We start from the raw sequence: 12646 nt of genomic DNA, 5'->3' as shown, positions 1-12646 counted from the left end.
TTGATCTTCTGGAGGATCACCCTATCTGTGCTCATATTGAAGGTTTTTTTGACACATAAAAAGCAAAGTTGTACAGGCACCCCTGCACTGGGAAGCTGCTGAGTTAGGGTGAGTGCTATGGGCAGATCCGTGCGTGGGTCAGCTCTGACCTGCACAGTAGTGAACAGCAGGTCCAGTGGTCAGCTTTGAAGGTGAACTGGGGTGAGGAACCATATGGACCTTTTGACCATCTGCTTGTTGTCTGAGCTCTTTGAGCTGATGCCAGCTGGCTCATCCTAGGTTATTTATTGAAGAAATAGTGCCATCATTTAAAGTTTGTTAGGTTGTTTGGTTTCAAGGGCTTAGGTAACACCATTGGTAACTGTTGATTTGATTCCTCTTGGCATGTTCTAAAGTTTTGGATTTTTTTATTTCATGAGCAATGACATAATATTAGAAGCCATTTAAGTATGCATACCTATGTAATCCAGACGTTGTTACTGAAGTTAGTGCATTCTGATTTTTGTCTTTGCAGCACTTGACCAAGTGTGGAAAACATTTGGTTTACCTACAAATGCCTATAAATGTAGGGCTGATTTTTGTTTTGCTTATGGGAGAACCCTGTGCAAAGCAGATTTTTAAAGTGCTCAGATGGAGATGTGTGTGGAAATCCTATTGGGTGTACCAGTATGATTTTTTCCCCATACAAAAAGTTCTTTTGGTGAGTGAACCTACTTTGGTTCTGGATGTTGTTGTAGGATTAGGACTGAACACAGGATGATGAATACAATAAAATGTATTTTAAAACAATCATTACATGTGGATTCCTGTCTCCTGCCTTCAACTGTTGAGAAACAGCAGTTAACCCTCTCATGGAATAGGGTGCACCTCCACAAAAATAAGAACAGCAAAATCCCATGATAAATTTTGCCATTGCTAGAGGATGGTGGGTGGGAGAGAGTCCTTCATTAGTGCAATTGCACTTTCTGGGCAAATAGGAACAAAGTGAAGATCAAGACTTCTTGGAAGTTCCTGCCCTACCATGTACAGTGAGTGAGGAAGTATGAAGCAGATGAAAGAGGTGGCAGTCATGATTTTTGCTTCAATAGTACTAGTTCTCCCCATCCATTCAGTCTTCCAAACCATTGTAATGATTTCTGCTAGCCCTTGAGCGCAGATTGTTCTGCAGTGAAACATCTGTGAATTGCAGCATGGCTGTGCTGACCTGCCTTGGAGCAGAGCTGTTCCCAGACTACATCCTGCACTGGCAGTTGCTAGCATGCATCCAGCACTGCAGGTTCTGCCTGAAATCTGTATCCAGATCATATCCAGGCAGCAGGCAGTCTGTATGTCATGCTTTTGATTTATAAGGGCTGTGATCTGCAATCAGTTACACCTATGTGGATCTGGTCAGGAAAATGAGATTGCCAAGGGGTGAATGAAGGGTGTTAATGCTTCTTCTGGTGTGTAATTACAGGATTGTTCACCTGTGAAGCATAATTGATTCCAGCTCTGTCTCATGCAGAATAAGGAATTAACCAGGGATAAAATCTTCAAAGCACTGCAGTGATATAAATATTAATTTGAAAAAATGAAAATTAAGCGTTTTTAAAGGCAGCAGATAAGACTGTTCATTTATATGGTCAGCCAAGCTATAAGAAACGTATCACTTTTCTTGAAGTTGACCCACACTTTGTGGTCTTTGTGGTCCCCTGTTGGGAGCTTTGGTAAAACATTCCTTGTAGAGGAGCTGTCTGATAATTCTCTTTTCATTGTCAATGTTTATAGAAACTTTTTCATAATGGAAGAACTTATTCTGTACTACAGCAACCTGATTGTTTTTAAGTTCTCTGAAGCCTTGAATTACAGACTGCAAATGATTGTGGTAATAGCAATAATGAATTCCAATCTTATTTACAAAATGGGGAAGAAATGAAAACCATGGTTCATCTTCAGCCAGTGTCTTAGTGTGACATGCCTCTGAGTTTCGCACACTGAACCTGTGACTTTGACAGTTCCTACTCCTTGAAATTTCCTCTGTGTTTCTGCCTTTGCAGTAGTACTCAGGCACCTCCTGTGCCGTGCTGCAGCAGATGGAATGCACCCAGCCAGCCTGCTCAGGTGTGCTGGCAGCTGCTTTTGGCCCAAGTGGTCCTGACTGTCCATTTTAGTCACAGTCTGCTGTTTTACCTAATCACAGACAGAGTGAAATCCCAGATGCTGCTTACTTCTACGGCTTCTTTCCTGTCATGTGGTGCCATAATAGAGCCTAATGAGGCATGTTCACCAACATATGGCTGAGCTATCTCAAATGTCTCTATAGATTATGTATTACCAGATGCAAAGCTAATGTCCTGTCCTACAAATGCTGAAAGAAACAGAATGTACACAGTTAAAAGTCAAAATGGGTTATTAAATTTCTGCATACTACAGTTTTTGAGGTTGGAGGGAACCATATGGAAAACACATACTTTTTACTTGGATTCTGCCCTTGTTCTTATGGTGTCATTGGTCCTGCAAAAGAGAGCGGAGTTGGTGAGATGTACTTGCCTATTCCCCTTTTTCCCTATGACACAGCAAAAGAATGAAGAAAGAAAACAAAATCTTTTATTAATTTTATTTTTGCTTTCTGGAACTGAACTGGAATGGAGTGTGCTACAATATGTTTAGGTCAGCAGAGGAGCTTTGGTTCTGAAATATTTCTCTTCAACACATCTTCAGAGCTCCTGGAGTGGAGTTCTGTTTGCTCCACCCTTTGCTAAAGGATATTCTGAAGTCTTTAGTTGCTGCTCTGAGAGTATGATTTTCAGTGTGATGCTTTTCTGTAGAAGTTTTCCAGTTCCCACATACCTCTTGAAGTATCTAAAATGAGAAGGACATATATATATTCTTGTCAATAGAAAAATAACCAGTTGGAAAATTAGTAACATACAGTCCATTTGATTGGTTTAAATTAATTGAAGAGAAATGGTGTTAAAAATCCATGTGTGTATGTTTATCCTGTGGAGAAAAATAGTTAAACCCCTTTTTCCTTCAAGCTATAATTGCTCAGATTACCTCAGGAAATACCAAAAGTTTATGTCCTTGAAGGACTACTTTATTGAACTGCTGAAGTAATCATAAAACTCAACCATCAGAAGAAAAAAATTTTTAAAAAGCCAAAATAAGGCTGTTTCTTAGAATTGCATCAGTTGTTAGCAAAGGAGCTAGATCAGTACTGAACCCTAAATCTATCTGTATGTATCACTGTTGAGCTTTTAGTGTGGTTTGTCACACTGGAATAAGCTTCCCTTTTTGTTAGTGAAAAATGTTTTCCTTTGATCCTGAAGACCCTTTTACTGCATTTTAAGCATGTAAAGACACAGTTTATTTTAGTGCCCTCACAGTATATTTGGAAAGTCTACTGCATGCCCATTTTAATATTTATAAAAATTGTATGTGTTTTCTATTATTCTGCTTAAAAATGGATTTTAGAAAATTCACCCTAAATTCTGAGAAGATGTAGACTCATTGAATCATCCATTGATTCTCCTAAGGCACGTTGAGCTAACTCTAGTTTTACCCTGTCTAACCACTAAATGTCCAGCTTGAATGGCAGAAATCATCCCTACTAAACTTGTCTTGACACCCAGGAAGTTATAAAGGTAGCCCAAAGTTTAAAGGTTTGGTTTTACTGAACTGCCAGAGGTTCTGTGTCTTCACCAGCTTCTACAAAAAACTAGGTGATTTCTTAAAAATATCTGTAGGTATGTAAAAGGTTGTCCCTATTAGTTGAAGTATTTGAGTTTACTGCAATTTTACTGCTTGACACACTGTGATTCTAACATTTAGTGTATATTTACTTAAACACACTCATTGCTAAGAAAAAATTTCCTGCATTTGGTCACCTTTCATCTTCATTTTTGTGTTGAAAAATTTACTTCACAAATAGATTATCTTGAGGAATGTACTTCCAAAGTGCTATATTTTAGGACTGAGCATTGTATTTTCTTTTCAAGTAATTACTTCATAAAGTTTATATAAAATGTAATTGTTAGCAGCTTGCAAATTCAACGGACTTTAGAATTCATTATTAAGGGGTATTTTGACCGAAACTTGTGATCAGACTGCTGGTGATTGCTTCCCAGATACTTTCCACAGAGCCTGCTGCTCCTAAGATTTACATTTTGGGGTCTTAACTCATTTTGTGTGTATGTTTTATTTCATGAGCTACTTAAGCAAAATGTCTCTACAGCCTGTTTGAAATAACATTAACTTTACCATTTGCAGAGATAGATTAATCTTCTGAAACAATACTTGTTTTCCACCCTGATGCATTTCCAAATTGGTATAGGCTAGTACTAGTAGTAAAATTTAGCACTGTTAAAGATTTAACTGAATCTAAAATTAGATTTTCTAAAATGTTTCTAAATTAGAATTATGGACACTGTGTTTTGAAACACAACTTGCTGTCTTTCAGTGGCTCGATGAATGGCAAAGATCAAATAGTTTGAAAAGAACTTGGCTCTCAAAAATTGAATTGGGAGTGCTGATTTTTTTCCATGTGGTCTGACCTTCTCTTACAGTAGCAATACATGTTGAAACTATTTTGACAGCCTGCTGAATTTTATCTTACATCTCTCTTAAGTGCTATTTTATTTATGTGTACTTTCAGGAATTATTTACCTGACCTCAGCTCTTGGCCACCTGGCACGTTCTGCACTCTTCCTGACTGTTTCTGCGTGGGATGGGGGTGGCCTTCCCTCTGCCAGCAATGCAGCTGTCACAGTAAACATCCTTCAGACTGTTTTGGTCCCTGCCATATTTGAGAGATCCCGGTATAGCTTTTCTGTTCCAGAAGATGCACCTGAAGACAGCGTGATTGGCACTGTAAAGGCCAGAGAGCCTTCAAGTAAGTCACGTTCTCAGTCAGAGATTATGTTGTATTTTTGTTCTGACCATTAGCAGGAAATAGCTGTAGATGATTTTTTTCCCATAAACCTCTGTGTTATTCATTCAGTCTGTCAAGCACTAAATAGAATTTAACTTTGGTATTTACAGCAACTGGTGTAATGGCTGGTTTATCAGGATGCTCTTTAGAACAATTGGCGATTGATGGTACTCTCCTTGGTGGTCCATAGAGATTGACAATTGCCTCCATTTTTTTCCTGATGGATTTCTATAATTGTAAATGAGAAGACAGGAAGCATGTTGTGAAAATTTAAGTAAGTGTGACGGTCTGGCTCAAGTTAAAGCATTAGCCATGTAAGGAAAATCTCAGAGCAATACTTAAAATCAGAGAGTATTCAGAAGTTTCAGAGGATCTGCAAGAAGTGCTCCTGGCCACCCCTCAAAAAATGAAACCAAAACCAACCGACCAAATAAAACCCCATATTGTCTCAAATTAAGTGGAGAAGTCCAGATGAATATTTGCAGGACCTTTTGAAAATATATTTAATCCATGTGGTTTTGTTAACATTTGTAAATGGAAATGGATTAGCTCCCAACAGTCCTTGGTCATAAAGAGCCCTGTCCTGAGAGCCATACATATTTGGTTCCTATGCAGAGCAGTGGGATCTGTGAGTCCATATAACAGCCTGATGTTGCATCTGTAAATGTAAGCTGGTAGATGGCAAGGTTTCATACAAGCTTGATTAGTCAAGTCCTTCCATTTCCTTCTTTTGGGAAGAACTGTCCTCAGGGTGTAGACAGCACCCTGAGCGAGGCTTTGGTAGTAAGCCTGAATCTTTAGACAGCTTATTATTAAGGTAGCATCTGATCTATAAATGTTACAGCAATGGTCACCCGTGAACAGTAAGTTTATTAAAATACTTTTTTTTTCAGGGAACTGCCACCTGTTTCATTTCTTGCTGTAGTGAAATTACTCCCACAAGACTAATTTATAGGCGTGTTTTTTCTGTATTTTAGATCAGGGAGAAACAAAAGGCTATTATGTGATTTTCTCTATAGAGTTTTATAATACCAGTGTGATGAAAATCAAAGAGTACAGAAGTGGACAAACTGTAGATTCATATTTTACTGAAGGGCTCCAGAGATGGGAAGAAGGAAGCATAAAAAGCCCAAGAATGTCAAACATCTGTGTAGCTTACATTTATTCCATTGAATATAACAGCATGCATTCTCCCCAGATGTTCTTGCCAATGTTTATGTTATCACTTCCATTATTTTTTTGTTATACTTCTTGTTGTTGTTTCCATTTCTAGATTCACTAGAAGTGGTTTCTTACAGAATTTGTTCCGGTGATCCGGATGGAAAGTTCTCCATCGACCCCCAGTTTGGCATTATCCGCACCAAGAAACAGCTTGACCATGAAGCTCAGTCTGTTGTTGTGCTCACTGTTCAGTCACAGCTGGGTGACTCCCCCGTCTACAGCAGCACTCAAGTCAACATATCAGTGATAGACATCAATGACAACCCCCCAGTGTTTCTTACCAAATCTGATAAGGTAACAATCTCATGTACCCAGCCTGCCGGCACTGCTGTCTACATTGCTCATGCAGAAGACAAAGACAGTGGCCTAAATGGGGCAATCAAATACAGTATTGCAAGCAAGCAGTCAGATGCATTTAGCATTGATCCAAGTCTCGGAGTGGTGAACCTTACTAGGACAGTGTTTGCGGAAAAGCAGCAGGAATACACTCTACTCATAGCAGCTGAAGATTGCGGAAGTCCTCCTCTGACTTCTTTGCTGATGCTGACAGTGGTTATTGAAGAGCAGAAGATGGGCCCTACTTTGGTTTTCCAAAGCTTGGTGTATCAAATAGAAGTCAGTGAAGCCACCTCTCCAGGTGCCCAAATCCTTCAGGTTCAAGCCCACTCACTCGATCCACGAAGCATTACCTCCAATCTGACATATTCCTTAGAGCCTAGCACTGATTCTGTTGTGTTTGGAATCAGCTCTGATACTGGCTGGATTTATCTTCGGAAACATTTGAACTATGAATGCACACAGATGCTGAGTTTTAGAGCATTGGTCAGCACATCTGAGGATGAAAACCTTAGGCATAATGCAAGTACATCTATAATAGTTAATGTCCTGGATGAAAATGATCATTCTCCCATGTTTATGCGTGAGAGCTACTTCTTTGAAATTGAGGAAAATCCGATTCCCAGTGGTGTGGTTGGCACCATTACAGCTGTTGACAAAGACTCAGGAAGAAATGGACAGCTTTCCTATTTCCTCTTGTCTGATGGAAAGTATTTCAAGATGAATTCCAACACAGGTAGCATTTTATGATTTGTAATCTGCCTAATATTGCTTTTGGAAAGCAGCCTTCTCTAAGACGTCAGAAGTAAAGTATAAAGCTTCCAGGAACTGCTGTCAATCTTTTGGGTTGATATATGAATATTTTAACTCAGAGTGTCACAATTTGGGGATGAAATGAGCCCAATATATATTCATGAAGAATGGACTAGCCCTTAAGATTTTATTTTTTTCATTACTTTGTTCAGGTCACTTGGTCATAAGTTTCACTGTTTGGCTGAAACAAATTAAAAGAAGTTTTAAGTTATAGCTTCAGTAGTTCATATGAGAAAATTTTTTGCCTGTGATCAAGTACAGTTGAAAAGTACAGATCAGCCATAAGTAACTATAAAGGTATTCATGAAGTTAGACAAAGTGATTTAAAATACTTGTGAATGCTTCTGTAACTGAAATCAAAACTGTTTTCATGTTCTACATGGCATCAGAGAAGTCAAATTGGCTGAGAGAGATTTTTCACAGCATAGGATGTACTCTGCAGTGAATCCCAAATGCCTCAAGTAATAAGGGTTATGTCTACACAATATAACACCAGAGACCAGAGCACGGAGAGCCTAAAGGAAGGGAATCCTTTAAGGGATACAGGCATCGTAAATAATCCAGTTTAGCAAAATGATATGTAGGAAGCAATGATCTGCTGTTTAAAATTCTTATTTCCAGATGTCCAGTCCCCATGGGGAGTGAATAGGCCTTCCCAGAATCTCTCTGTATGAATCTCAAAATCAAAGCAAGTTCCTTTTGAGCACACTTATGGAACTTTACAGGCAAACAGAATACTGCGAGTTAACCAAGGTTTTTAAAAACCACGTGGTTACCTGTGTGATGAGCTTTGGTCAACCACAAATCTCTGGCTATATTGGGTATGGCTAAGCAGACAGGGAGAATATTGGTCAGATTTATGTGCTGGATTTACCAGAACGTATGGGAGACATAATGGTTTATGATTAATGTACATAATTAATAAAGGCTCCTTGTCAGCAGTTAAACCCCTGTGCTCATGTGTTATCTGTTCTGGAGTGTGGTGAAGGCCAGATGGATTTCTTTGGAAGGTCAGCACTTTGGTTCATACTGTTTTATACCTTTGCTCGGGGCACCCAGTGTACAGTAAAACATGTCATAGGGCACTAAATGTGCAAAACTGTGATTGACAGAATGTTTCTGCAGGATGGGGTTTGGAAAGCTGAGTTTTTCATGTTGGTGATCAGGTGTATCAGAGGGTACATGTCATTATTTCACATTGAATTAAATGCATAATTGCATGCGCTGAGTGCTAGCACACAGTAAATGCCTAACTCCATTTCTCCCCCCTTTTCCTTGGCCGTCAGGTGAAATCATAAACTGGGCGGCACTGGACCGCGAGGAGCGGGCGCACCACGAGCTGCGGGTGCTGGCGACGGACGCGGGGCGGCCCCGGCGCAGCGCCACGGCCACCGTGCACATCGCCGTGCGCGACCGCAACGACCACGCGCCGCGCTTCCCGCAGGGGGCGCTGCGCCGACAGGTGGGGCGGGGAACCGCGCAGCGCCGCCCCGCGGCTGCACCGCGCGCTGCGAGCCCTTCCGAACCGGGGCACTGCACGTAGCACCAAAGATAACACGAGCGCAGTTCTGTTCGTGTGTGCAGGGCATCCCTTTTGGTTTCCTACCTCCGAGCTTGCCATAGTAAAGATGCTCAAGTTAGTGCTCTATGCAGACTGCGACAGAGGGTTGCTAGAATTCTGTTATTAAACCATCTCCTGAAATGCTCATTGCGCACTCTAAATATTAGTGAAATGGAAAATAGTGCAGCAACTAAACTCTTGTGTTATGGCAAGGGATTTTTTTTAAGACTGTCTTTATCTGTGTATAATTTCAAATCATTTATGAACTGCTTGGTGACAGGTTTTGGAAGGGCAGCCATCAGGGACACTTGTTGCCACCATCTTTGCAAAAGACTTCGATTCTGGAAACAACGGTGTTGTGTTATATTCAATAGAATCAGGTAAGAATTTCAAGGGTTAATTAATACAAAAAGATACATTAAAATAAGTAGCATTTTAGAAAAACCATCATACAAGATTTTATGTTTATTTTGTGTCAGGTAGAATAAAGCTGCCTTTGTAAACAGGAATCAACACCACCATGTGTCTTATGAAGTATTTAAGGAAGTGCAAGCAGCTGCCTTTCCTCCCTTTGCTCTCTGTCCCATCTTTCATGTGGTTTGGTTGCTTCTGTGGCTGGCCAGAGAGTGTTCAAACAGCTCTCAGAAAAGACTAGGACCATGATCTTTTCCTGTACAGTTTAGTATTTCAGTCAGTTTACATCTTAAAGAAAAAATTATCTCCCTTTCCCCATGACCAGTTGAAAATTTTCCTGCTAAAATAACTGTTTGTGACAGTCTGAGACAGGGATCAGAGGGATCAGCTGATAATCTGGGCAAACAATGAGGTTTGTAGGTTTTAGTTCAGGTTTCACCCTTTGTTTAGCAGTGTGCTAACCTGACATAGCGTGGCTGCTTGAAAACACTTCTCTTTAGTTTTCCCCATAATTCCTACATGTAGTTCACTTCTGGGGTAAGTGGTAGGATCCAGTTTTGTTTGAAGTGAAATTAATAACAGAGCAGTTCTAAGTTAGAACATGAGTGGGACTGGGGCATTAATACTGGTAGGAGACATAGATGTGATGTCTGGATTTGCTGCATACCACTTGCTATGCTTTCATATGAGTGAGAACTCCATCTATAATCAGGAAGGAAAACAGGTCTGTTCCTCCTGCTTTCCTTCACTATTGCTTCAAAACAGTAAGAGTTCCCAGGAGAAGAACTATTTCTTTTTTGCTTGGTTTCTGTTCTATTCTACCAGTTTAATGTAATCAATACTTTTTAAGGTTGTGATTTGTAATCTATTGTAATTTGCATATAGATTTTACAGTTTTATCAGAGCAAGAAAACATAATTGCCTTAATTTGGATATAAATGGCTGCCTATTCCAGAGGGAATTGGATGGTGTCTTAGACTTCTGCATTGTGAGTAAGAATATTTTGCACAAATAAGTTCCCCCTTGTAAAAAAGGGAACGAGTAGTGTGCAACCCTTTGTTTGAAGAGTGATGGCCAGGCAATACAGGAAGTGTTTTTCAGGGGTCTTTGCCTGTTCATGTATCTAACTATATCCCCTTACTTCAAACAGCACATAGGACTTTCTTACTGGATTCACTGTAGAGCCCCCAGAGGGGAGTAAGTAAGAGTTCAAATTATAAAAATTACTAGCAACACAAAATATGACTGGTCTTGCAAAAGCCGTCTTTGGAAAGAACAAAAGCATAAAACCAGCAGCAAACACACCCCCATTTCCCCCATTTCAAATGCAAAAAACCACTAAAAAATCCCTCCCAGCCTTGGATATAGATATTTTCCTGATAAACAAATCCAGAAACAGCTGAGCTTCTCTGATACTAATTTTTGTTGTTAGTTGGCTCACAGACTTTAACATCTGGTCTTCTGTTTCATGGTGAAGTTTTTGCCTGGTTTATATTTAAAATAGTATTTTCTTGTTCTGGGACACTGTTCAGTACTTAAATATGAAGAAGGAACATGATCTGATTTACAGCCATATTTGTTAAACAGAGAGACAGCAGGTTAATTGGAGGACTCCACACAGACCAGTGCTCTATTCTTCAGTCATGGGGCTGCCACAAGATGGAGAGCTGCAAGTGTCAGTGTTAGCTGTTAAGCTTGTAAAAGTTGCTGGGTAATTTTTAATGTTTTTGAGGTCTTAAAAAATTTTAAGATAGGAGCAATATATTAAGCTATGCAGGAATGTTAATGGCAAATGTCAACAAAATACATGAGGGCAAATTTGTAAAAGAACTGTGAGGTTTACACACCAGATGAATTTTGGGTTACAGGGAGGTGTTTCCTTCAAAACGCCCCTTCCTCTTCCTAGAAAATCAAAGCAAACCATAGTTTAAAAATGTGTATGTATGGAAGTGGGTGGTCACATGACCCTACTTCCACTTCTGTGGTATCACTAATGCAGAGGGAGTTAATCACAGCTGTGTGTACTATTTATTCCTTAGTGATGCTGGCAGTCAGAAAGTGATTTGCCTATTCTTCTTTATGAGTGTCAATAGGATATAGTATAGCACTTATAACAGAAATTAGTGTGTATTTATAGGGCATCTGGAACTACTGCTTTCTGTGTTAAGTCTAGCATTGACAGAGGCTTTTACAGTTATATTTGGAGCAATTATGTGAATGCAACATTAGCCCTTGCCTACACAAGTGCCAAGAGAAGCCTAGTTACACTGCTAACATGCACAAATTGGCACGTGCTGTCCATGTGTCTGTGAAGAAGTCCTTGTTCTCCAGAATGACTTGGAAGCAGAATGCAGGGAGCATTCATAGACTTGTAGAGGGCTACATTTCTGCACAAGCCCTCATAATGTTCAGGTTCTTTGGGAGCCATGGCCTTGCCTTCCTCTTTTCTGTTAAAGGAAATGACTTTTCCATCATTTCAAAGGAGAAGGACATGGTCAGGGTCACTAAGTATTTTAATGCCTAAGAAAGAAATAGTTGTTCAGAAAATCAGGTAAAAATACATAGCTAACTGTCACTGTGTGCTGAGGTCACTAATCTCTGAGAAATCTTTAGTGTTATTTTCTGCCTGCTTTCTGGGCCATTTTGCCTAAATGCCATTTTCTGTAAGGCCTGAATGTTCAGCCAGCCAAAGTTCACAGTAAGGCATTGCTTGATGTTTCTCAGGGCACCATTTTTTTTTTTCATTTTGGTTCTAAACTACAATTTCTCTGATCATCTTTGAGAGCACAGAGCTGAAAGAATGTCTGAGTTTTGGAGAACCTCATGTAAATGAAAGTCTGGCCAACAACTGGACAAGACAGAGGTGAAACACTTAATTGTAAAAACATATGTATTTATTGGCAGGTTACCTTTTCAAACTCAAGAAGAGACTGTGGCCATGGGAGTCTAGTTTTTGAGAGATTCAATTTTTTTCTGTTCCATGCTTCATCTGCTCTTACCAGTTTCCTTATTTCTTAACCATTTCTCCTATACTTTTTTCCTTTTCTCCTCAGGTACAAAAGGACATATTTAGGGTGTATGATATAAGCAGCAGTTGTCTAATTCAGATGACTTATGGAGATGAGAGCTAAAGAAATATTTCTGGAAATGCAGTGAGCATGAGCTTTTAGACCAATGACTTAAATGCTGTACAGGTGTTAAACTTTTTTCTCAGTGTAAAAGTTGTTTCTGAATTTCAGTCAAATGGCTACACTTGGAATACATTTTAAAAATAGATTGATAATAATACTAAAACCAGATATGGGGCATTTCAGTTTTGACTGTTTTTATAACGTGGTATCAGATAAAAAAAATGAAAATGTGAAACACTTACAAAATAGAAGTCCCAAGGG

At 39.5% G+C, this 12646-nt stretch overlaps 1 protein-coding gene across 1 annotated transcript in view; it reads left to right on the top strand.

Annotated features, from left to right (window-relative positions):
- DCHS2 (dachsous cadherin-related 2) overlaps positions 1 to 12646 on the top strand; it is a 101346-nt gene that overhangs the window by 55837 nt on the left and 32863 nt on the right. Inside the window, exons 4-7 of the mRNA XM_041427803.1 lie at positions 4634 to 4870; positions 6183 to 7202; positions 8566 to 8741; positions 9121 to 9220. Of these exons, the coding sequence (XP_041283737.1) occupies positions 4634 to 4870; positions 6183 to 7202; positions 8566 to 8741; positions 9121 to 9220 (1533 nt within the window). The remainder of the gene's footprint in view (positions 1 to 4633; positions 4871 to 6182; positions 7203 to 8565; positions 8742 to 9120; positions 9221 to 12646) is intronic.

This window comes from Onychostruthus taczanowskii, unplaced genomic scaffold (genome assembly GCF_017590055.1).
Source record: "Onychostruthus taczanowskii isolate IOZ18803 unplaced genomic scaffold, ASM1759005v1 scaffold12, whole genome shotgun sequence".
Taxonomy (NCBI): Eukaryota; Metazoa; Chordata; class Aves; order Passeriformes; family Passeridae; genus Onychostruthus; species Onychostruthus taczanowskii.
Note: the sequence above shows the minus strand (reverse complement) of the source record. Positions and strands in the feature narration are given on the sequence as shown.